This window comes from Vulpes lagopus, chromosome 1 (genome assembly GCF_018345385.1).
Source record: "Vulpes lagopus strain Blue_001 chromosome 1, ASM1834538v1, whole genome shotgun sequence".
Lineage (NCBI taxonomy): Eukaryota > Metazoa > Chordata > Mammalia > Carnivora > Canidae > Vulpes > Vulpes lagopus.
The window spans coordinates 170,953,276-170,980,028 of NC_054824.1; the positions used below are offsets into that span (position 1 = coordinate 170,953,276).

Here is a 26,753-nt window from a genome sequence, read left to right on the forward strand (position 1 = left end):
TAATATACCTCTTTTGTATCTCCTAAAGAACCTAGCAGAACACTGTGCACACAAGCCCTCTTCTGGGACTGTCTGTTGCCCTTGCCCCATTAGGTGGCCACTATATGAGTCATGCAAATGAGACAAAAACCTTCCATGAGATCCAGTAACACTCCAATGTTTGCAGCTCCGGAGTGAAGAAATGTGCTCCCCATACTTAGAAGCTACGCATCTGGTTTGATGAGTTAAAAATAGACTGTATGGGGCACCTGGGTGGCTCCGTCAGTTGAGTGTCTGCTTTTGGCTCAGGTCATGATCCCAGGGTCTTGGGATGGAGCCCAGCATTGGGATCCCTGTTAAGCAGGGAGTCTGCTTCTCCCTCTCCCCCACTCCCCTCTGCTTGTGCTCTTTCTCTCTCAACTAAATAATCTTATAAGAAATGAACTGTATGTACACAGGATTTTTTTTTAACCAAGGCCAAACTTAAAGACAAGGATGTACATAGAGCCACTCACCTTGCTGTCTGTCAGTATGATTTCTGTGATACTGCCAATCACAGTGATGAAGTCAAAGATGTTCCAGGTGTCTCGAAAGTAGTTCTGCCATGCGAATTCAGTCATGGAAGCACCAGAAAAAAGGAGGAAAAGAAAAAGAAATGGAGAAAAGACATCTTTTGTTACATGTTTGTCACTTGGAATTATAACTCATCAATTCACGTACAAGGTCATTCTAACTTTGGTTTTAGTTTCTGATTTCTAGCCAGAAATACTACTTTTTCTTTACTGATTTGGGAATCAATCTTATCACTACATGAAAACCTTATTTTTGAAGCTGTCACTAAAAACCTACATAACAAAAAATATGTAAGAAAGAGATTCATGGCCAAGAACATTATAAAGTCCAAAAAAGGAAAGATCATCATCACCCACAAGGCAATAAAATTATGTACAATATTACTCTAAAGTTTTCTACAATTTCTAAATTATCTGTATTATATCATGTGACCCTATAAATATACAGTTCTGACCTTCAACTATTAATAAAATTCACAGAGATGTCTTAAGTTAGAGATGTGCCAAAAATCTTCTCTTAACTCCACAGGGCAATAGGATGAATAGACTTCATCCTTCCTCTCTTTCTCTGCACTGTTACACCTTTTGAGTAATAAAATGAGTGGGCTGAAGGAGACAGAGGAGAAATAAAGGACCTGGAAAATGCACCAACCATGTAACACTCTGCTTAACAGAGAGAGTAGGCAGGCTCTGCTCCCAACTGCAGCGCTCAGGTGAACACAAACCCTGGACCATATTCCTTAAAAGAAACAGGACACTTGGGTTTCCAAGGTAACTGGCTTGTCCTTGGGCAGCACCTCCCATAAGAGACTCACAGAGCACTGCTGAAGTCAACCCCCAACCCTCACAATGAGCATTAGTGAATTTTACAATATGTGCCAGATAAGGGCTAGGCTCTTGGTGTTCTTTCATTTGTTTCTCACATGGATCCTATAGGTAGGTCATGATCAATACCCTATGTTCATAAAATACTCAGCGGTGGGTTTGGCAAGAAGGGTGGGCAGATACATGCAATAGTGAGAGGAAAGGAGTATAGTGAGAGCAAAGCTACCTTTTTAAATTTTTATTTTATTTTATTTTATTTTATTTTTGAGAGAGAGAGAGAGAGGGAGTGGGGAGGAAGGGCAGAGGGAGATGGAGAGAGATAATCTCAAGCAGACTTCCTGTTGAGCGTTGAGCCCGACATGGGGCTCAATCTCATGAACCTGTATGTTGAGCCAAAATCAAGAGTTGGATGCTTAACCAACTGAGCCACCCAGGTTCCCCACAAAGCTATGTTTAATGAGCACCTATTCAGGACCAGAGTCTTAGAGATCTTGGGTACATTGCCTAACTGAGTACACACAACAAAGTGCTAAGGCTATAAGGCAGCTACTGTGATCCTCATTTTGAATGACAAAACTAAGGCTTAGAGAGGCTTGTCTGATTCCAAAATCACTGGTCCCTACTGAGCATGCAGAGAAACACACATCCTCAAAAACTCACTCTCCATGAAGAATATCTACTTCCTCAAGAATGGAACCAAGTCGAGTTTCTGCGTTTCTCGGTTCTCAGGCTCTCCTAGTCCCAATCTGGGCTAGGCTTCTTAATTCTTGGACAGGCCCCCATTCAGTAGAGAGAACACGAATCTAGGTCTTAAAGGACAGGAGCTCTGGATTCTGGTTGAAGGGGCTTTACAATACAATATGGTTTAGAACAGCACAGTATAATAGTGTAGACTAGATTACTGTGGAGAGGCTATGGGTTTCGAGACAGATTAGATCAGAATCCGAATGCTGGGTCTGCCTCTTAGTAACCTTGAGCAAAGTACTGAATCATCTTGAGCCCTAGACCATCCATAAAAGAAACTGGTCATGTCTACCTAAATAGAGCTATTATGAAGCTAAAATGAGTAATATATAAAGAGTTTGGTACTTAATATGGCAACCAATGTTCATTCTCTCCCGCTTTTTTCCTTCTTCCTTTTTTATTCCCATCCTACTTTCCATTTCTACTGCCTTTTGTTTTGTCATATTTAAAAAGCTATACAACTTTACTGAACTTCAATTTCCTCATTTAAATTGACAACATCAACAATGATAATGATGGCACATGCCATGTGTATTTCAGAGTCATTGAGAAGATCCAACAAAATAGTATACATCAGGATATTCTGAAAACCTTGAGTGCCATATTAATGCAAAGACTGATTTGGGAATAGTGGTGTCTTTCATAGTGTGAAAATGCCTCTAGACCTTGAATGAAAAAGGAGGTGAGGGTGGGAAGGAGGCAGGCTTTGGGGCGAGTCTAGTTAAGCTTGTAAGTATGTATTCAGCATTCACCCTAATTAACGCACAGTTGGGGACTTAAGTCACAGACAATGTCAACAGCATATGCAAGTAATCAAGATGCATAAAAAAACTTTCCCTGTTGTGGCGCCACAGCGTCTCCCTCCTCCCTCGCTCTGCTCACCCTGCTTAGGGCTTTATTATAAAGGCATCTTTGTTGGTGGTAGTTTCTTTTTACTTTTTTATTTCCCCAAGTCTCAAAATACTCAAAGGGGAGTCAAGCAAACAACAATACAGCCACCTGCAACGGGTTCTCTTCAACTCCCTTCCCCAAACCATCAAGTTAATGACTTTTCAAAGAACCATTAGGAGACCAAAAGCAACCCCCACAATCAACAGTCAAAATTATCAAGCCCAGCCCAGAGTCCCAGCTAAAGCTGCTACCAGACAAATCCTTATTCGAATAATAAGCAAAGTTTCTTTTCCTGCGGGGAAAACCACATACACACATAATTTGAAATGGTAGCTCACACACTAAATAAGTGTGAAACAGCTGTCAAGTGGGTTTATCTGCATCCCACTGATCTCACTGTAAACGCTGAAACAGGGAGGGGGGTGGCAGAGAGAATTATTTTGTTTATAGGACACTGAAGCGAAGGGCTAGGTTTGTTTAACACTGTTGAGAGAGGATGCAAGGATGTGCCAAGCAATTATAATTAATAGTTGAAGAGAAGTAAAAAACTCAACAAGAAAAATTCATCCCTCCTCTCCTCAAACCTAATTCCAGTATACCTACCTACCAACCTACCTTTCTTTCCCTTTCTCTCTCACACACACTTTAAAAGTCATCAGCCTTTGTAAGCGTAAGTAATAAACATTTATTCTTGTTAGCAGAAATTATGCTTCATGTAACTAATGTGAGGAGGGCAATTAAAATCTAACATCTGCTATGTTTGAGGTGACGAGGGACAGATACTTTCCCATTTGAATTATAAGATCTTAAACCTTTTACCAGTAAATAAACATTCAAGCCTTCTTATTCCAATCTTTGTTTTGTTCCCTATCAACAGATAAATTGCAGTTCTAGTAAGACCCAATGACTGTCACCTTCAACCGCTGACAGAACCTGACCAGAGTCGATGGCTGTGTGAGTATGGAGTAGGGGATCTGGTTTCCTTTGCCCCTTCTCCTAATGCCCTCATGCATCATTTTGTCTCTGTGGCAGTTTATTGGGCAGTGGAAATAGGCCCACAATTAGGTCAGGTGTGCAAACCATTTCTGAAATAGCAGTAACCACTCCCCTTCCAACAAAGGCTGGGAATGCACCCAAAAGGAAGGGAAGACAAGTGTGATGCTGGGATAAATGCCATGACATACCAAGAAGCCAAAAGCGATGATCTTTAGGACACATTCCAGGGAAAACACCATGGTGAAGGCAATATTCAGGTACTTCAGGGCCAATTCATAGGTACAGGGAGCAGAGTAGTACTGCCAAGAAGAGAAAAGAGGAGAAAAAGAATCAAACCCTTAAGGTGTGGGGGGGTATTCCACGTCACAGAGGCTGGCCATCTTTCATCCCTGTCCTGAGGGACACTGGTGTGGATGTAGGAGGTGAGACACACATCGAGTGCCGAAGAGGAGATCTATATTACCCATGATGCAGAACGAAACAGAATAGAGGAAAACAGAGACCATGCCCTGCTGTGGCTACTTATTAGCAAACAGCCAGTCTTCCAATCTAGCGATGAAGGTGGGTGGGGAAGAAACATTTTTGAGAGCTGATTATGTTACCATTTATTATTAAATAAGATCAAACCTCTTCCAACACTCCTTCAGAATCCCATGATCATCTAGACCTCCTGACATTTCCACTCCTGTCTGAATCTGACTGCCATCAGCACCTTGAGTCCTGGGAGCTACAGGACTGCTACTCTATGTCTCACTGCATTTTGCCCAAAGGCCCAGAGGCTGGGATGCTGAATGGGACAAGATCAAAAAGAGATTCCACAGTGGAAAGGATAAGGAGGGCAAGGAGGCATGAGACTCGAACACTGGAGTGTCTGTCTGGTGTCTCAAGTGCACAAGCCATTGCCCTGTGAGGGACCAGGTCCCAAGGTTCAGTCTGCTGAATGCCTCCCCAGCCACCACCATCTCACCTTCATCATCAGCACGACGGTGTTCAGGGCGATCATGGCCATGATGGTGTACTCAAAGGACGGAGACACCACGAAGTGCCAGACGCGGTACTGGAAGGTGTGCCTGTTCTGTGGCATGTAGCGGGTGAGAGGTTTGGCACTGATGGCGAAGTCAATGCACGCCCTCTGAAGGAAAGTCACAGCTATTAGCTCAAGTTTCCTAAGCCTTGCAAATTGGCAGGCTTTCTGTTAGGCGGCTAGAAGAATGGGACAGTGTATGAAAACAAGGGGAGGGCTGGAAAAACAGAAGGAAAAATGCCAGCAAGAATTATGTGGACAAAACTACAGGTGTAAAGACACTTTAAGTGAATACACAGAACTGGGATGTCACATGGGATGTGGACTTAATGGTTATCAGCAATGTCCTTTACACAGTCTGTGGCTGAGATGATTAGGCAGGAAGCCTTACCTGCTGCCCTCGGTCAGAAGTAAAATTTATGTCCCTACGCATCCGCATAGCACTATATTTGCATTTCTCTCATAGGCTCCAACAGTTTCTAGTTCCATTCCATTACAAAAATAATGAACCCTACAATGTGCCAGAACTCTGCTTATTACTAGAAAAGCAGGAATAAGCAAGCCATATCCTCTGTCCTTACAGCACATACATGCCACAGAGGGACACAGCCAGGTAAGCAAATGTCTTAATGTTGTAATTTTGGTACACATCTTTTACTGCCACTTCTAGACTATTCGCTGCATATAGGTAGGGACATCTTAACCCTTCCAGTTCTCTGTGTCTCATGCCTAGGTCTTAAAAGAGCAGATATTAAAAAAATGTTTATTTAATGACTGAATAATTGATTTTTCTCATCTTCTGTCATTTTTAATAAAGTTAAGAAAATTCAGTCTTTCTTCCTACCACAGCTGTTCCAAGTGTCCTTTCTAGAGTCCCTGCAGTTGCATGCTCTAGACCACTTGTATTTTTACCTCGTTCTTCTCAAGGCTGCATTCCTCCATCATCTTGTCCCCTTGTTCCTGGAAGGTGATGATGATCAGAGCCACAAAGATATTGACAAAGAAGAAAGGGAAGACCACAAAGTAGACCACATAGAAGATGGACATCTCCATGCGGTTGCTGCGGCTTGGTCCTCGGTCTTCCTCTGTCACATCGACAGAATGCTGTAAGACTCTGTAGGGACAGAATGAAGGGCACGGATGGTAGATGGCAATCCTGGCAGTGGCTGTGACTTAAGGTTTTGTCAGGAGATGTGCCACCTATTATATTTTCTTATGACTTCCTTGACTTTGAATATCCACCATAATTTAATTTCTAGGGTCCAAGTTGATGAGGATCTACTCATCCCCAACCACAGCACTTTCTAGGCTGTGTCCCATCATACAGCCAACAGCTAAGCAACAAGAATGACATTATTTTATATCTTAGGTTGTCATATTCAAAACCAAGAGACTCCTGGATATCTGTTTGGCATTTTGTCAACTAGAATATGCTGCCACCAGAAAGTGGGGTCTTAATAATTGCCTAGTCTCTGAAAAATTAGCCACCAGTAGCCTAAGAAACTGCATTCTAGGGGTGCCTGGGTAGCTCAGTTGGTTAAGCATCCAACTCTTGACTTTGGCTCAGGTTGTGATCTCAGGGTCATGAGACTAAGCCCCACATTGGACTCCACCCTGGGCATAGAGCCTGCTTAAGATTCTTTGTCCTCTCCCCCAATCACAGTCTCTCTCTCTCTCTCAAAAAGAAAAAAAGAAACTGCATTCTGTTGTCTTCTTCATAAGACAACAGAGAGGTATGATCAGAGAACGTATTTCTGAGTTCTTCTAGCTCATTTTTTTTAAAGTAGGTTCCATGCCTACCATGGAGCCCAACACAGGGCTTGAACTCATGACCCTGAGGGCAAGACCTGAGCTGATATTAAGAGTCAGAAGCTTAACCAACTGAACCAGTCAGGCACCTCTCTTCCAGCTCATTCTTAACCCTCAATCTTCAGGTAAAGGGCCAACTTGGAGGATGAATGTATCTAAACAGTCCCTAGGGACTAAAACAGTGAAAGTTTAAAATATTTCTGATTTTGTTATCTCCCTCTTGATTTTTGCCTTAAGGCTCTTCATTCTTCCTCTCTTCTACCTGTCTCACTCATGCATAACTACTTACCTTCCCTGGTATAATAACAAAGGGTTAGCCTCGTTCATCCTGAATATGCTTCTCAAGGCAACCACGTGGCCCTATCTTAGCTCACACACAAGCATTCCAACTCAAACCCATCACTCACTGAGGCCATCCTTCCCCCGTGGAGACGGTGAAGAGGGTCAGCAGGGCCCAGATAATGTTGTCGTAGTGGAATTCATGGCGCTTCCATTCCCGGCCTTTCACCTCCATCTTGTTTTTTTCATGATCTACGTAGTTGCCTCTAAAACCAGAGTACAAATGAAATAGGGCCTCTTCACCATAGCTCATGGGAGAGTAAGGAAATTCTACAAACTTCAATAATGTGGCTAAGTAATAATCAGCATACAAAAACAAGGAAGAAAACACTATATTATTAAAGGCAGTCTATTACTATGGAATAGAAGTTGAATTTGGTGCCTAGCAGACATGGAAGATTAAATCCTAATCCTCTTACTAGTCACCTTGTCACCTTGAACAATGAAAACTTTCTGAGGCTCAACTTCCACATCTAGAATATATAAATGAAACCTCTCTCAAAAGGTCCTTGTGAAGATTTAAAATGAAAAACTGGATGTAGAATGCCATGTATCATGTCTGACACAAAAGAGGTGCTCAATAAAAGTTTAAAATGATCTATTTTGCCTTTTTCCTAAAAAGAGGAAGTGAGAGAGAGGTAAGAGAGAAAGAGAAGAGCTATCTGTGGAAGGTTGAGTGGGCTTCACCTGAATATACATTAGCACAAAGTGAGTGCCATGTGCCGGTTTCACTTACATGCACTCCTTCTCTGTGTCCTTGGAACTGTCTGTGCAATAAAAGAATTTTCCCTTGAAGAGCTGAACCGCAATGACAGCAAAGATGAACATGAAGAGCTTATAGACGATGAGTATGTTGAAAACATTCTTCAAGGAGGTCACCACACAGTCAAAGACAGCCTGCAAAGAGGAGTAAAGAGCCCTGTGAGTCCCCAGAATGGCCTGTGCTTTTGCCTTGAGCTGAGTTGGGGCCACATCACCGCCAGCCAGGCCAACTGAGAAGGTGCCCCATTAGATACCACCTTACTAGGAAGTGACACTCCTGGGATTTGGAGCTGGCTTCCAAGCTGGTCATGACAGCAAGGACCTACTACCTAGAAGGGCACACGTGCTCTGAATCTGAAAGTAAACCCAAAGCAGTTGAAACCAAATGGCATCAGGCAACAGAGTGAGTTCTCTGTGGAACCCCAAAACGTGTACTCCAAAAACCCCAATAGATTTAGCAGAGAAATCTATTGCATAAAGGAATCTTTGAGGGCATTTAGCCCTTTCTGGCCATTAAATGGCTTGTCCTTAAACTTACATGTATTTGATGACATTCTCAGATTTGGTTTATACACTGAATATGTATTGTTTCCCCTTTACCTTTCTAAATGGATCAGAGAGTAAGGTTAATTACCACTTTTGTTTGTTTGTTTTAGATTTGAGAGAGAGTGGGCATGCATGGGAGAGCATGAGCAGTGGGGAGAAGAAGAAGCAGACTCCCCACTGAGCAGGGAACAGGACCCCGGGATCATGACCTGGGCTGAAGGCAGGCGCTTAACCAACTAAACCACCCAGGTGCCCCTCACTTTTATTCATTTCAATGATATTTTGAATAAATTCCTACATTTGCTCCAAAGACGTTCAACACTTCACATAAATGTTCTCTAGCTTCAAGCTGGCTGTACTGGAGACGAAGATTCAACAGGTCACGTGGGAAGGGCTGGGGAGCTGCCTTCTCATAGGGCAGAGGGGACGGGGTGGGCAGAACCAGAGACTTGCTCTTCTGTTACAGGCCATGGATGTCCCTCTGCAGAATCCATTGTAGGCCCTGAGCCATGAAGGGTGACACAGGAACTCAACACCTCTCAAGCCATTTTTAGGTTATTTTCTAGGTTTTTAGGTTTGGCTCACTGGAGAGTCTAGCTCCATAGTGGCACTGCATTTGTGTGGATGCCACATTTGTGAGGTTGCTTCCTTGCAGTGCTGGGTGAATATCGCTGGTTTAATTAGTTCAACACTACAGGGGATGTGAGCGACACACAGCCTTGTAGAATCATCAGAGCCACCTACACTTCCCTCAGGTTATGGAGCAGCAGAGAAAGCGAGAAGCCAGCACCTCCTAATTAAATGGAATTAACCAAGGGTGGGGTCGCACTCTCCAGCCTATTAACGTATTTCATCATGCTGTCTGCAGTCTCCTTAGGACCCCAACACAACACACAAGAAAGGAGACCCCCAGAGCCCAGGCTGCAGCTAACAACAGTGGTGAGGGCCCCAGGCCCCCAGGAGTTGGGGTGGGGCAGAAAGGACTTATGGTCAAGGATAAAGCCTGGCACTATGATGTGTCTATTAGCAGGTAGAGGGTTGTAATGAATGGTGTATGTAGCCCCTGAAGACGAGGCTCAGGCCTGGTGCTGTGGCTCACTCAGCTGGCCATGTGGCCTGGGCAGCAGTGAGTGGACCTCAGGGCTGTGAACTGGGAGTTCTGGTCCCCTCCTTTAAGTGGCTGGCTCTTGCTCACAGGAATTCAGGAGGAAGAACTTTTCCCCCAGGACACTTCAGCTTCCATTAGTAGCAATTTATGTGTGGAGGGAAGAGGGTCCAACAGGTCAGCAAACTGGATGTGAATGGTGAAGGACACCCTGAGCGCAGAAAGGTGTGGGCAGGGAAGCAGCCCCAGGAGGGTGGTGCGGGGAGGGCCTGGGCCAGAAGAGAGGAGAACCAAAGTGATATACCCATGAAAGCACAGGTCCTGGCAACAGTAAGAACTTTAATTCATGTTAACTCACTTTCCCATTCTCTGCTTCTGCCAAAAAGGATTGTATTCTTGGGCAAGTTACTGACCAATCTATGCCTTAAAAAGATGAAGGGTGAGTGCTAGAAAATCCTTTCCTTCTCTAGAATTACAAAGCATCCCAGGTTACTCAGCTCACAACACAGAGGACTCCTGCCACTTCCGTGCTGGTGTTCCTGGTCCAACTTAATGACACAGGGTTCTTCCTGGATGACATGCCACAGCCAGAGTAGATATAAAGTATTACCTGGGTCTGGACTCAAGAAGCCAAAGCCCCCTTAGAGATCTCTTGGCACACTGATTCTTTTTCTTTGAGAAACAAACACCCTTAACTCAGGCAGACAAAAGAACACCAGTCTTTGAGCAAAAGGAATATTCCTGGAAGTGATTCTCCAAAAGTTGGCTGACCGTGGCTAAAGACAAGACGGGAGGAAGGGGACTTGGAAACTTTACCTTGAGTTTGGGCAAGCGCTTGATGGTCTTCAGTGGCCTCAGAACTCGGAGCACCCTCAGGGATTTGATGGTCTTGATGTCTCGCCCCTTGTTTGTTCTGCAGGGGACAGGTCCCCAGGGAATCGGCGGACAGGGGAGAAATGAAAGTGGCATTCACACTATTGCATTAACAGGGTGGTTAGGCAAGAGGCCAGAAATTGGGTCAGAGTAGACTCCCTTCAGGAAGACCCCAAAAACACTCACAGGGAAAAGTTTCAATTCACTGTCTAGTGTGCACACGCTCCTAGGCATGCACACCCATGCATATTCACACATAGGAACACACAAGCACACGCACAGAGGCTTCCATGCCGGTACGGGAAGGAACACTTCCTCTCCCCAACAGCCAGAGTAACATGGCTCATTGCCACACTAGCAGAATGAAAATGGAACATAACTAGGGAACATGACTGGTAGTCAGTCCACTCTGGATCCTCACTGTGCCTGGTCTAGTGCTTCTTTCCGAGCAGGCTCTCAAATGGTATCTGTTGAACGGACTAGGAACCCCAAGTCGAAAGCAAGTCTCCTCAGAGGACTTGACCTAGTCCTTTCCTTGGCTCTAGGTGTTACCTCTGCAGAGTTCATTAGTTCAGGGGAGAACAGGGTGAGGAAGGGCAGTGGGGACAATCTTGCTATGTTGGCTGCCGCTTCCAGAGAAGGCATGTTATGCAGGCTTCTTGCCAGGACCTTGGCTCACACCCCAGTTACCTGTGTGTGGCTGGCTCTTTTTGCAGTCCCTTCCCATCTGAGGCACTCTATACCTAGCGCAAGCTGCAGAGAGCCATAGAGTTGGAGAAGGCCCAAAATGCAGTCCCTGCCCACTTTATCCTTGCCCTTCAGCTAATGAGCTTCCCTACTCAGCTGCTTAGAAATATTTGCTCCTAATAGATAAATTGTGCTTCTCTTTTTATTTTCAGGAATGAAATGAATAAACCTGCAATTCTTTCTCCACCCTGCTGATCCCCTGAGATCTTTGCATTCAATTCAAGCAATCGCAATTTGTAAAAGACACAGATGGTAGGAAATGAGACTCTAAAGAGTGTGCTCAGGCTCTGGTTCTTTCCTCATGTTTGTCCAGAGCACCATTACACCAGCAGCCTGAGGAAATGGGATCCAGAACATCACATGGGAACTACAAGGACTTCTGCTGGTTTTTTACCCTGTCCTTCCCACCATACCCACCACCCCCTCTGACGGGGAGATAAAAGATCACCTATTCTTCCATAGAAGGCAAGGTAGGAAGACATGTAATGTAATCCAAGGAATGTTGGCTTTGCCCAGAATATGAATTTAAGGATGCCTTTAATAACTGCAGGCCATTAAGACACTTTTATTCAGTTCAAGCTCTGAACATAGATATTCCAAAAGTACTACATTAAAAGGTCTTTGCCATCCAGGGATTTTGTATATTTTATAAACTATTTTGCTGTATTATGTTTCTATATTTCCCTATCTAAAAAAAGGCAGCTTCTAAGCCAAATAGATACCCAAACCAACACAAATGATCATTTCCCAAGAAGCCTTGGGGACTCCTAATTTTTGTTCTCTTGGATGTCAGTGAAAACTCAGCACTCATAGAAACTCCCCAGTCCTTTTCCACTGAGCAGGCTCCTTCTCCCAACCGTACCTGTACCCTCCTCCAACCCACATCCCTTATTTTTTACTTCAAAGAAAAGAGAGAGAGCAATATTTACCCCAAAGCGTTCCTATGGAGGATCCAAGGAGAAAGCAGTTAAAAAAAAAAAAAAAAAAAAGAGGAAGAGGGGTGGAGAGAAGGAAACAGTCAGAAAGCTTCAGGGAGAACAGGAAACCTTACAGCAACAGGGAATTGGACAAGCACAGGCCCAGGAGATCCCGCTCACAGCCTTGGCACTTGTAGAATCCACACGCTTTGTGAAAGGAAGGGCCAGCACGCCATTTGCTCCACACCCACCTCTCCAACCTGCAAAGGCAAAGGCCCTTTGCAAGCACCAGTGATGCTGCCTCTAACCCGATGGCATTCCCCACATTTTGCTTGATCTCATGGAGCCCAGTCTACTGACATTTTCTAAATATAGCCTTTTACTTCCATTTCCTTAGTAGTCTTCAGACAAACTCTATTTCCCATGAGTTTATACAAAACCAAGTTATAGATACAGGAATTATGCTTGCTCTAGGCCAGAAATTCTATGGGAAAGGGCACTTTGTGTCATAGTGGCATATCTATGCTTCCAAAGGATTTCATTTGAGGTAGGGCACACAACCACTCTGTTGGGGATAATGTGACATCTCTCAAAAGCACGGATAAACAACACCATAAAACCACCTCAAAATACGGGGGAAGGCATTGTGTATCGAGGTCCTGATGTCACACAAAGGGATGCCCTTTGATAAGTTAAATGACCAACTGTCTGTCGTGAGCTGTTTACCATGCAGCTTGAAGAAAATTCATCCCAGCTCTATTTTGAGGCTTACCGATAACAAAAAGGGTGAGGACACAAATATGAAATATTTGAGATTAGAAATAATGAGAGCTAACTTTCTGCATATTTACTCTTGGCTAGACTCTATGCTAAGCACTTTCACCACAACTCTATTTCACCACAACTTCTAATAATCTTAGGACACATAGATATGACTATCCTCATTTCACAAACGTGATTCAGAGAGATTAAAGGAGTGCCTAGCATTAGCAGGGTGAGCTGGGCCTTGCAGCCATGCCTGTACGATGGCCAGAGCTCTTGCTCTGAACCACCAAGCCTTTGTAACAGCAGGTTTTGGTTCCAGGCTCTGTCAAACCAAAATCTAGGGCTGGAAAACATCCCTGAAATCCACTTAACTGCATCCTCAGAAAGACGTGCCTTGCATGAGATCACTCAATGAGTGAGCCACAGTACCACTGGTGAACCTGCCTGCAGCCACGTAGAACCATCTAGAATTCAGGCTGTGGTGTGGTTCTTAGTTGCTGATTGCTGGAAACGTACTTTTTTTCTTCTTTTAAAAATTTTTTTCAACATATCACAAACCTACATTACACCACTATATGTCACAAAGACTTCTAATGATTATTTTTACTCAATGATCTCATATTCAAAATTACATTAATTTTCACAGTAATTGCCAAATTCATGGTGATTTGGGATTAAACCCAAGGCTTTATAAATCTTAAATCCCTCATATGATGCCCTCTGAGTGTTCGGATGGCAGAGATAGTATTTTCCCGAGTTATAGCAGTGTCTTCCCATGCACAAGACTGGGCACGTGGTAGAGCAGCCGAACACACCTTTATCCACTCATATAACAGCACTGATGGAATCCTTAATATACCTCAGGCATTATTAGGTGTGGATATACCACTGTGAATAAAACAAATGAGGTCCCTCACTTCTTGAAACTTTAGTAGGGATGACAGACCTCAAGTTAACCAGTAAACAAATACGAGTATAATTGCAAACTATGTGCCATGGGGAAAAGGTAATCATTGAATTGAAAATGTCACCAAAACAACTACATTGGTCACTTTCCTTTCCCCAGGCTACATTCATCTTGAGGACAAGCTTAGGGAGAACCTTCCATATCCCTAAAATGAGAGAACAGAGTAGGATCAATGGATGGGCAGGTGATTCAGGGTGACACACTCCAGGCTTTTACCTGTTGCTTAGCCCAGGTCCTCAACTCTGAGACCTTTATGTCCAGTAGCATCTGAACGGGTTCTCAGAGGTTCATACTCACAGATGCCCATTTTATGAAGGAAGGCCCCAAATTTCTTGCTCTTCCCACACACCTGGATAAAGGACAGAATTTGTTCTCTATAATTAATTTTGCCCCAGGATCCTAGTAAAATACCCTGCTATGGAATAAAGAGCATTTCTGACCCATCGCTTATATGGTTAGTGTGTCCCTTTTTTTTGGAAAGTGGGGTTCCTTAATAGCACACTCTGATCTTAAAAGCTGATTGTAGCTGCCAATACACAGTGGAGGTGGGGGGACATTTGTCCCATTCTGACTCCCACAAAGTTGAGCCAGGGATAGTAATAAGACAGAGGCCCAAAGCAAAATAAAGATTAGTCATTGCTCTGCACATTTTTCAAACAGGTCCCTCATAGCAGAGGAGCCACTGAAAAGCTATGATTCTGAGTGGTTGCAGAAAAGCATACTTGCTTCTCAGTTTTGTTAACATATGTTCAGCACTGATTTGAAAATTGCCATTTGAAATGAAAGGAACACTAGATAACAAAGCCTCACAGAGGAAAAGTCTTGACAAGTTCGCCCTAGTATTAATATTAATTAAAATATATCATAATTTACAAACATGGGAGGCCAAACTACCTTTCCCAAATCCATGCACAGAAGGGTTATTTAAGCCATTATCAAAGTCAACAAGACTGCAAGGGAAATGTTATATCAAACCAAGAGGACAAACTCTTCAAAGCGCTTTAATTGAGGCACATTATTTTTGAAATGATTCATGTGCTTTTTACAAATCATTTATATATAATCATTTGATAACACTTTGTTAGTCTTTGCTACCCCATGTATAAGAAGGATTTTTTACACTGCCTAGCTAATTAGTGAGACTCATCAGGTTTAAAAATTGACTCTAATGTTAAAATTTGAAGATAATTTCACATGCTAGGATGTACTGGCCCCACTTTAATTGGGACTCAATTGGGCCATTCATTTTCCCATTTATTTCCTACTTATTTGGTAAGTTGCTGGCTGCTCTCCAGAAAAAAAAAAAAAAGCCACATTTCTCTTATGTCTCATCACGAAAAGATGAGAATTTTCCAGCTCAATTGTCAAACTGCCCTCCAGATCTTTCTTGTATAATCATTCATCATTCACTAGAATCTCATACTTTAAACTTCCAGGTCCCCCCTTTCTCAAACGATGCTCTCAAATTGATTTCTGCAGGGAACCAACTCCTTCCATGGTGGGCAGAGCAGGGACATCAGGTTCTGCAGAGCTCTTCCTTCCCTAAGTGGAATGGCCTTCTGCCCTCCCTAAGAGCCCCAGAGAAAACAGCCCAGGGATCTGAAGGGATCTCTTGCATTAGAAGGATGGACAGGTTTGTTGGAGTGTAAGGTAGGGAGAGGAGGTCACACTGTGAGGAGCCCTGAGACTTGCTAAAATGTCTGGCCTATTATTTGGGAGACAATAATAATTTTAATATGCACTTGCTAAGTGTTTGGCACTGTACTGGACACTGAATATATTTTACCTCATTTAATTCTCACAAGACCAAAATATAGTTATTTTTAATTTCCACTTATGGATGAGGAAATGGAAGTTCAGAGAGTTAAGGCTGCTAATAATTCAGAATACTGGGATACAGACCTAATTCAGGCTCTGAAATCTACACCCTTACTTATGATATGACAGTGCCTTTTCAGATGGGAATCACAGGAGGGTTTTAACCAAAGGAGGAACAACAAAAGAAACCAGCAGTTCCCGAGCTCAAATATTGAGCTATCTATCGTCTTATCCTCAATCAGTCTAGGGTCTGTTGAGTGTTCATGGAAAGAAAAAGATACAGATGGAACAACAAGATGGACAAGGTCAGGGTGCCCTTCTCCACCTGGTCCATCGGTCTTGTCTGTCTCCAAGCACAGACAGTTATATCCGAAGGCTTAGGACAGATCCATTCCAAGCCACCAATTTGAGTTTACAGGGGTTAATGGCTTGGAACTAACTGCAACAACAGAGGTTGAAGGGAGTTTAATGTAACAGACAAAGCCCCTAAACCTCAAGTAAAAAAATACCAGCTATTTAAGAACTGGTTTTGCTACTAGTAAAATGAGTCAAAATAATCAGAGTCAAGCAATCCACTTCTCAACTATAAACCAGGACTGTTGAGTGATAAATGAAATACTGTGAAAGTACTTCAAAAGTTCTAAAGACCCATGAAAATGAGAAGTTCTCTTTGCATTGGCACCGCTTGTCTCCAGAGGAAGTGTAGGACCTGTTGGTAAGGCTAGTTCATTGATTTGTGTATTTTTCTTCCTCACCTATACCTTAGCATTGCTTGGGTTCTCCCATGAACCCTAAATCCTTTGCAACTCTGCCAACTTCCTTTGCTCGGTGACCAGGGCATTATTAACTCTGTAATAAGTGATTAGAGCATAATCCTTTCCTTCTTGCAAATGCACCTCAGTGAGCTTCCAGTACACATTCATCATTGCTTTTGAAAGCTTTCTCCTTGGAAAACCACAGCACCATCCTCTAACTGGAAGGTCCAAGAACTAGGGAGGAGCAGAAGACAGCAAAGCACTTTTCTGTCTCCTAGCAGTTTTGTTATTCAGGCTGGGGAATAGTGACCTGATCTGTCTTGCTTCTTAGTCTTCATATTCTAAACATACCCAAGATCCCTCATCTGCTGATCTTTCCCAGAAGGCCTTGGCACTGGCTAAAGTCCAGCCAATACACTTCCCCAGCAGGAGACTAATTCATAATGCTAGGTTGTGGCTCTGTGAGTGCGGATTAAGCAGATGGCTTACAGGTCACATGATCTGAGCTCATCCTTCCCTAGTCCCATCATGAAATCTGCTCTGAGCTCCTCTAAAACTTACTTTTAAATATGGAGGACTTTGTGGTGGATTTCTACTAATCCTGCAGGACTGAGCTCCTCCTATGTCTGTGAAGGCTTGCCTCATTTGCAGGGTGATTCTTGCATCTGAGGCTGGTTAGCCAAATTGTTGGCTAACATGTGAATGGGGCTGGTCTTTACTGGACCATTTTATTTTGCTTGGTTATGTGGCCACAGGCTGAGATCCCATTTATAATCAAGTATCTCCCAGAGTTGTGCTTGTTAATAAAGAGAAATGCTTGGGCATTTACACCCATTGCTTCCATATAATAAAGGTCTCCAAATGCACATTCCCCAGTAGCACCAATGGCATATACCACAGACAATGCACTTTCCAGTGTTCATCAAAAAACACACACGCTGGGGCTTAATGCCAAGTTCTAAAGATCTTGAACTTATCGCTTTCTTTCAGGCACCCCTTCCATGTGGATCCCACTCTGTCACTCCTGATTCATCTCCAAATCCATTTTCAAGGCAGTGCAGGTATAATACAGCAGTAGGCACCCCAAGTGTCCATGGCCATTAATCATCTTTAATGTCCCTGCCTGGGCACAAAAGTCTGGGAAAGTCACTCTTGAGGTGACTCTAAAGCTGGAGTCTCAAGAAACAACATCTTTCTATCTGCTCACTGCTGGAAATTTCCAATTCCAGCTCAGCTAGCATCCTAAATCCACAGTTAATTGGCTACCTGATGGCTAAATTTAATTTTAATCCTTCATTCTCTTCCACAGAACGGTGGAACTGGATGACCTGTCTGGCTCAGTGGTAAATGGGTCTTTTTTTGCATGAAGCAGGACTTTGTCCACTCTTTTTTTTTCTCCTCCAAGATTAATGTGTAGTCATAGCTTCCTTTGGGAGTCTCCCCTTTCAGTTCTGGAAGGATAGGGGTTGTCAAGAAAGAAGTCCCACAGCAAAGCTTGAGATCTGAGGGAGGACTGCCTCAGACACAGGCAGGCAATAAAGAATAGGAAGGAGCCAGGTATGGGGGAGAATGTCTGTTCTATTGTTACTGTGCTCTGCTGAGTGTAAGTACATCCTAGCATTTCAGTTCTGAATAGTCACTCCTTTCTCAGAGCACACATTTGCACCATTACAAATACAAAACCAGAACTGGGGTACCATATTCTGTGTCTCCTTAGGGCCTTTCCAAATCTAAAATTGTCTATATCTACGTATTTCACTGAATGAATTCAGAACCAGCTCTGCCACTGCAGCTAGTTCTGAATGCATTCAAAAAGGCCTTATCCATCTTAAAGACTAGGGCAAAGTGTCAAGTGTCAGAAAAGCAACATACTTCAATGAAAAGAATCTAATAAAAGCTAATGTGGGAATTCTGGTTCCTTCTGGCATCAAGAGGCAGATTGACTCATGTTTTTCCTTTCTGGCTAAGCACTGAATAATTAAAGCCCAAGTGCGGCTGTGATCCAGATCCCCTGTATGCCAGGGAGTTCTGACCTTACCTCATGCCCCACTAAGATGGCAAACAGCACAGGGAAGCTTTGGCCTCAGCTGCCAGAGAGCCTACATGACTCTGACTGATGCACAGGCCCCAGATGGGGGAGGAGGTAAGAGCAGAATTGCTATTTTTCTTTTAAATTGTGTTGACAACCCATTATAAGTTGTGAGCTTACTAGTTAGAATCTAATCCAGGGTAGCTCACCTGGTGACTTAATTTGAACCAGTCAAATAACATGCTGTAGAGGAATGAGAATGAAGAGGATGAGGGGCTTGGGTTGGAGTGCAGGATCACACACACACACACATCCACCCCAGTACTCTCCTGCCTTTCCTCCAGAGATGCTGTCTCTGCCCAGCTGTCTGTCCAAATCCCTTCACTAGACATTTAAGATGCAAAACCCAAGGGCCAGATGGCACCATCATCACTGTGCACAGTCCCATAAGGCTCATGAACTCAACTTGACGTCGTGGCCACGTGGCTTCCCTATAAGGCAGCTGACTCTGGCAGGATGCCCCAAAGTGAGGGAATGTACCTGATGTGCAGATACCCAGAAATGCCAAGGCTGGAACCATCTTTGTTTTCCCACCCAGGAGGCTGGGAGGCAGACACGATGGCAACAGAGTATGAGGAAACTGGGAAAAGCAGCTGCTGGCCCTTCAGTGTAAAATAATTCTCAAACAGAAGAATCCCTCTTTTTCAGTTAGAAAAAGATAAAAGAGAAAGGTTTCATAGATCCAGTCACTCACCAGACTTTTCTTGAAACCTCAAGGAGGAAAAGGCAGAGTCAGGACATTTATAGTTGGCAAACACTCTGTGTCTCCATATGGCCCAGAAAGTGGGGTGTTGTGAGAGCAGTGGAATGAGGGAGAAACATACCCAACTTCTGCCAAAACTCTGCCCATATCTCTATACAGGTATCTGGCTGAAGGCAGGAGACCTGAGTGTTCTTATAAATGCTTTATAATGTAAAAGTGTGCTGGGAGGAACAGGAAAGTTGCAATAGGAGTATCTTTCCATTTATTTCCTCATTTCCTGGTATGCTCATACTTAGAAAATAAATCCCCTTCCCTTCCTCCTCAAAAGTCAATAATAAAGTTCCCAAACAGAATTTGTCAGGTTTACATTATAAAGAATCCCTTCACTTGAGGTATGCAGCTATAGAAGAATAGAGAGTTCTCTTCAGCCACTACATAAACAACATATATGCTTATAGAAAACATACATGATGGCAGTGCAGATCTCTGCAGGAGGGCTCAGGGGACCACGCAGCTTTCTTTGAGAATTCAGCTACAGGCCATTCCCTCCCCTTGGTTAGGGGTATTGCTCTCGAGACTTGGGTTGGGTTCTGAGAAGATCCTGGCTGGTAGCGGTAAAAGGGATGCCAAGTCACCTCTGACTTCTGAGGCATCATGTGAACATGTTACCATGACAATCATCAACAACTCTGCTCAAACTGAGCACCAGCCTGAGCAGAAGCCTCTGTAGTAGCCTCTCCTCAAAAGGAGGAGAGAGAGACAGGGCAGGAGGAGTAAAGTCATCTCTGAATGGTAGGCATTCCCAGGGGTAAATATATGGGTTATAACGATGAAAGCTGCAACTGCAAGGAGGGAGGTCCTTGAAAAGCCTGCAGAAAACCCCACATTTGGCCTCTTGTTGGCTTGAGCCCCGTACCATGGCCCAGCAGTGCAACACAGGCTCCCTTCTGCTATCTGCCCCAGGCCGGGCCCTCACTCTGCTGGCAGATGGGACCCTGGCCAACCCTACCAAAGTGATGGGAGAGCTGAATTCTCTGGTGCCCTTAATGCGGAAGGGGAGAGAAGAGAGTTAGGAAGCATGGTGCATGAGCGAGAGAAAGCATTACCTGGACCTCAGCAATGTGAGAAAGGCCAGAGGACAGGGGTGTGAGCCTGTTCCATGAGCAGGAGAAAGGGGAGTGGAAATGTGCATGGCCAGCTTGGAAGGATGGTAACAAAAGAGTGGATGGAGAAGGGTGAGCAAGTACTATTTACATTTCCAGGGAAATTAAGAAAAAGTTCAGGAAGTGACATCACTAAAAGCAAGTGATGGATCATAACTCAATCCATCACATAAGTGTGGACCCCAGAACCAGGGGATTCTTGGGGTTCCCTGCACTGTACCTGGTCTGAGGACCAACAGAGAGGCTTCGGTTCCGGGGCTGTTAAGGCTTCCCCTGCCACCAGCACCAAAGCCACCACCGCCATGTTTTCAAAGGGCACAAAAAAAGAACAAGATAGATGACAACCCTCCAGCCCACTGTTATCACTCTGGATCTGAGGAGAAACAGATGGGCTGTGGACATGGGGCAGGCATGCAGAGGCTTCCTCTAAAATGTACCTCCTCCGCATGGGCACCTACATACCTGCCTGGTTACCAGGCACAGGGTGTGTATGTGTGTGTGTAAAACAACCAAGTCATGGAAACCAGCCTGCGTTCATCTTCAACTATTTGCACACGTTATATACCAACACATACTTGGCTCCAATATTTGGACTTCAGGATGTGATGAGAGAATGGAAGGATAAGGAAGGGAATTAACATTTATTGATCATTCACACTGCACCAGGCTTATGTGCTAAATGCTCCACACACATAATTTTGACTCCATTTCATAAATGAAAACTGAGGTTAAGAGGGTTACTATTCTTGCTATGTTGCTCTAGGACATGGTGCAGGTAAGTAGAGTGGCTGTGATTCAAAGCAGGGCCTGCGTGAGTCCATAGCCCACACCTGCCTCCCACTCTGCCCTGTTGCCCTCATGAGCTCTATTCTTCCTAAAGATGGGGAGGGTTCTTTCCCATATACTTCTCCATCCTTGTCTTTTGCTTCCTCAAAGAGAGACAAACTACTTTAAGGAGATCAAAATAAGAAAGAAGAACAATATGGTGAATAATATATGCAAATGAATTGATAAAATGAGAAGGGAACTTGACCTTTTAAAAACTCCAGGATGATATTTATCCTTAACAAAGTAAGTAGGCCTCCTTGGGAAAAAGACTTTAATGCCTTTTTCTAAGAAGGAGGAAGAGGAGCTGGGAGTCCCCTCGGTAGAGAGTCAGACTTGCCTTGATTTTTATCTTGAGGTGAGAATTTTTGGGAAAATATCATGCATTTGTGAAATTTCCTTGGAAATAGCTTAGCCATGTCTAATAGGAGGCTTTCTTGTTGTAAGAGACACAGGTGATTCGATTCCATGTCACTCTAGTGGTGGGGGGTTAATATACTGGTGTCCACGGGGGACAAGGTATACTGAAACTGTCCTGCCAGCCCAGCCCACAGTCACCAGCCACATTCAACCTGGCTCTCCCCTTTGGAGGGTCCCCCATGGCTGGGACAGCAATGCAAAGAGCCCACTTCTAGGTTCTGGAAGATCTTAAGTTCTGAGGACAGCTGGAGACCTTTCATCTCCAGAGCATCTACAGAGAGCTCCCCACCCCACAGCCACTTGGGGAATATTCCTTCCTAACTTTCATCCCACTTCTTTCTCTGCCAGGATGGACAGAAACAGAAGCTAATGGGTGTTTGGGGAGGAGAGGGGGATGGATGAGCCCTTTCTGACCCCTCGGACCTGGGAAGGTCAAACTTATGCGGCAGTTTTGCTATCACTGACAACAACTCCCAAATGCTTTCCTTCTGCTTCCTTACAGTGCAGCAGCCGGACCTGCTCAGATGCCTCAGCTCTCTCTTGTACTTGGAGAGGCTGCAGGGAAGTCGGCCATGCCACCTGGAAAAGGGTGAAACTCATCTAGCAGTGCAACGAGGTACAGAAAGAGCCCACACGGCTGTTGTTCATCTTCTGGGCACTCTACACACCAGCTCAGGGAGAAGGCCCTGACCGTGCACATGTCCTAGCTCTACCCTGGAGGGCCATGACATCCCCTTCCTTGCCTGGATGCCACGGGAAATGTCAGAATGCAGTTGCAAACCTGCTACAGGTGGATCAATGTTTGGGAAAAAAAAAACTCCCCAAATGTAATGAGCATGGTTTAGTCACCTGAATGGTTTAAGACTGTTTTCCTCAGTGCATTATCAAGGAAGCTGCGAAAGTCTTACGTTCCTGAGTTAAACGTGTTAACATGGTCCTTAGGTCTAGAAAATACCTCTGGGGTCCCGCTGCTCATGAGCAGAGAATCTTCTCATACTCAAGGTTCTGTAATCTCAACTTTGTTCTCTCTTCTGCATTTGTCTTCCAAGCTGATCCTTTGTTTGACATAACCAAGAAATGAAAGGGTACATGAGCTGTCCCCTGGGTCCCTCCCTGAGCCCACGGAGGCACTGCCCACATGGGTGAGGACCTGCCTATGTTTATTCATCTCCAAGAAAGGAACTCCAGGGCCTCTGACTTCTCCCTAGGGATCACCCCCCACCCCCAGCTCCTCCGACACCAGTGCTACCACTTAGGGCATGTGAGCTGAAGCTATAAGGCTCCCAGGAGTACCACAGAGGGCAAGTGGGAAGCAGATTTCCAGGGCAGCTTTCTTTGGCACCACTTGGAGTGAACCTGGCCTTGAGAAGGCCTCAAATCAGTCAGAGTTTCAGGAACAAGGGACAACAGGAAATTGAACAAGAAGAAAGAGTAACACTTACGCCAAAGCAAAGGCCACCAATGCACCAACCACCACCACAAAGTCCAGGATGTTCCACAGGTCTCGGAAGTAGGACCCATCCTGTAGGATCAAGCCCTGGTCTATCATCTGAAGAAGAAGGACATGAACAACCATGGATGAGCCCACAGGTGCTGGCAACACACCCAGAACTCATTGTTCCCTGGGACAATGCCTCTATTGCCATTGTCTCCACAATCAACCCTGCACAAGGACCTGAAGAGCAGGAGGACAGGTCCTACAGGCTCTCTCCACCTAACTATGAAGCCCAAGGTCCCTTGTCATAGCCACCAGGGTTCAACTAGACTCCTTGGCTCTCACAGAACCCTGCCACATTCCTCTTTCAATTAGTGGCTCAGAGCACCAGGCATCACCACATATGCACAGATGGGAAAACTCCAGATGGGAGAGGCTATGAACAAGACAGAACTGTGGGGTGTTAGGGCGGTGGGGAATGGACTGGTAAGCAATGACTGCAGACGGGACTACATGGAGTCGAGGAAGATTCGCCCCTACCTGACCCTTTGCCTTGGCATAAACCAGGGAGTGCACTGGAGAGGCAAAGACCATCCCCACATCTGTCTGCACCCCTACTGCCTGCCTGAGAGCTGGCCTGGCTCCCCCTTGGGCCATACCCACAGATCTGCCCCAGTCTAAACAGATCCACAGAGTCACACTGTGCCATGAAGTCTGGTCAGGACAAACTTCATTAAATTCTGAGGCCAGAAGAGGGGTCGCCAGAGGCCCTACCGAGGTCTGTCATTGGCTGGTAGGTGGCAGCACTGGGGAAGGACCCCATACTGAAGGGGCAGACCTAGGTCCCATCCAAACCCTGGAGAACCCAGCTTTTCTATGGAGGTTTTTACCTTTATAACCATCTCAAAGGTGAACACGCCAGTGAAAACATAGTCAAAATACCTCAGGACCTGTAAGACACATATGGTGAAGGGGAAGAGGATCATGTGTGGCCACCAGGCTATAGAGCCTTCTGCCTACCCACACACGTGCAGTCCTGCATCCCTGCCCCAGCTCATTTCTACCTCAGAAGAGAAGCTTGGGATTGTAACTGCTAGTCGGGCACAGGGAGGAGAGGTGCCGTGTGTTCTGCTATAGCCTCAGGACCTGATGGCCAGTCCTTGGCTCTTTCCTCCCCCTTGGCCAGAACTTAATTCCCTGGGTCTCAATTACCCCACAAAATCTTTCCCTCACCTCAGGACCTGGAATCCTCATCAGTTCCAATCCTCCCCAACTCCCTCATATCTCCTGACATATACCCTTGGGACCTCCAAGAGATGTCTCAGCTCCCTGGGGTAGGGTTTCAGCTCCCCCAAATTCAGGCACATCCCTCTTGACCATACATCAGACCAACCCCCATACAAGCCCTGGGTGGCTGCAAAGACCAGCTTGCTCTGGATCTAGGGCGCACTGCTGAAGCATCAGCATGTGGCGTGGCTGGGGAGTGGGGAGTGGGGACAAGGGGCTGATCATGACGTGGTCCATACTTTGCCCCAAGGAACAGGAAGGGGCCACTTCTTAACCCTTCCTCATTTCCCCAGGAACCTTCCTTAGTTCACCTTTAATACCAGGATGGGAAGGGGCAGGGATGGGGGTGGGTACCAGGGCATTACGGAGGTTGGCAAACGGCTCCCGTGAACCCACTTTGTTGCGCTCCGAGTTGGTCAGGACGGGGTCCTCAGCTGCCAGGGCAATGCTGCTGGCGGCGATCACCAGGAGAATGCACATCTCAAAGTAGCGCAGGTTCACGATGTAGTGGCAGGCCCTGCGAATCCTGTGGGGCGCAGGAGCCAGCTGAGCTGCCTCGGCTTCCCGCCCATCCCTGTGCCTTAACTCCCCGCCCTCATGCACATCAGCCTCTTCCAGACAGCCAGGCCCTGGCCAGAGGAAGCCATGGGGAAAGCAATTTAATTTCTCAGGCACCACCCTTGATTTAAAGCTCCCGTGGGAGAAGGTAATCAGATTGGTTAGAGGCTGCAGTATGCAAGCCAAGATACATTATCTGTAGGCACGTCTGAGCCATGGGAGCAGCCAGCATCAGACTGCACGCACTCGGCATAGATTCGTGGTGCCCTCCACTGTATCTCAATGTCTACTCTCCCACCGTACAGAAACCGGAACATAGCAAGGAAATCAGAAGAACCCAGAAACATAAAAGTGAACCTTGATTTTAAGATTCCTAATGACAGCAGCAATATATTTCCATGAGCCTCACGTATTCTGATTAAAGTAATTATATTCTCTAGACTGTATTCTGGACTTGGTGACCTGATATACCTTAGCCCAAATTCCTTCCTTCCCAGAGCCCTGCCTGAATACTGCCTGTGTGCTCAGTGAAAACCTTTTTGTCTTCCTAGCCTCAGAAGCCAGTCTATGTGTATATCTTGCTCATTTCCAGGGCAAAAGGAAGCTCAGTCTAACCTTCTAGAATCTTCTCTGCCACCTCCATCTCATGCCCTTACCTCTGCTTTGAGGAACATGCCCATTTCAAAATCCACATATGGGGCAGTGGGACCAGTACTCTTAAACTCTAGTGAATGATCTATTTATTCTAGGCTCCATATTCTCAGTTCTACCCACCCCTGAAATATTTGGTGACACATCTTGAGTAGATTTCCTTCCTCCTACCCCGCCCCCACACAACCTACTGACCAAATAAGAGGTACAAGGTCCTCTTCTCATGATGTTTCTCACACTTCCCTGTCTTAAATTACTCTTCAGACTTAGCACAGAGCTCAGAGGCTGTTCAATCTCATGACCCCCCTCCACCAGTGAGCACACTGCATGTTTCAGATGTCTGGCCATAGTCCGCTAAGGAGGATCAGAAAGACGGATGGACCCTCATCTCTCCCTCTTGTCATCAACCTGCCCTGGCTCTAACCCTGGCACTGAAGGGGAAGCGATGGGAGGGTGCCTTACGGGTTGGTGGTGCTGAAGATGAACATAGAGCTGTGGGGCACCATGGCTTTGCCTGTCTCACGCTTCTCCTTCTTCTGCTGCTTCTTCTCCATTTCCTCCTCCTCCTCTTTGATCTCAGCCTCCTTCAAGGGACTGGCTTCTCCATCAGTTTTGTTGCTAACTACAAAAGGAACATGTTGAGATCATCAGAAACCTCGCCGCATGTGAGAATGGCGCCCTTTATTTTCCATGAGGATGGACAGAGAGGAGGGGAGAGGTTTGTAGGAAGATGTCTAGCCGGGGACCCTACAAACACTGGAGGTGTTGGCTATTGCACTGAGTTAAGCCCTTGCTCTCATTCTCGCCAGACCCTCACCCTCATTTTATGTGGTATAACCTTTTGTGCCATATAAATAACGATCATGTTTCCCAGGGAACAGGATGATTGTTTCTGTTGTAAAGTTTGCAAAGTTTCCTTATACCTAAAATCTAGGTCCTTTGCCTATATTCACTTATTGAATGTTCACATCCATACACCCTGAGCAGCATGCATTCTGCCCATTATACAGACAGGAAAACTAAAGTTCAGGGAATTCAAGTACCTATCCTTACTTACATCATAACAGCTAGTTCCCAAATCAAAATCCTGTATCCTTTTGGTGATATCACACTGCAATGGAAGATTTTAAGAAACCATTATTCTGTTTGCGGCTGAGTTCCTGGCTGTGCTTGTTCCACTCATGATTA

At 45.1% G+C, this 26,753-nt stretch overlaps 1 protein-coding gene across 2 annotated transcripts in view; it reads right to left on the minus strand.

Moving 5' to 3' along the window:
• Positions 1–26,753, minus strand: part of CACNA1E (calcium voltage-gated channel subunit alpha1 E) — a 382,345-nt gene that overhangs the window by 41,604 nt on the left and 313,988 nt on the right. Inside the window, exons 23-34 of one of the 2 annotated variants that reach the window (XM_041773134.1) lie at positions 26,028–26,187; positions 24,753–24,882; positions 23,960–24,019; positions 23,077–23,183; positions 12,142–12,153; positions 10,409–10,505; positions 7,916–8,076; positions 7,248–7,385; positions 5,944–6,145; positions 4,975–5,139; positions 4,196–4,306; positions 495–578 (exon numbers count right to left, since the gene is read on the minus strand). In XM_041773134.1, the coding sequence (XP_041629068.1) occupies positions 495–578; positions 4,196–4,306; positions 4,975–5,139; positions 5,944–6,145; positions 7,248–7,385; positions 7,916–8,076; positions 10,409–10,505; positions 12,142–12,153; positions 23,077–23,183; positions 23,960–24,019; positions 24,753–24,882; positions 26,028–26,187 (1,427 nt within the window). The remainder of the gene's footprint in view (positions 1–494; positions 579–4,195; positions 4,307–4,974; positions 5,140–5,943; positions 6,146–7,247; positions 7,386–7,915; positions 8,077–10,408; positions 10,506–12,141; positions 12,154–23,076; positions 23,184–23,959; positions 24,020–24,752; positions 24,883–26,027; positions 26,188–26,753) is intronic. The other variant, XM_041773141.1, reaches the window with a different exon arrangement.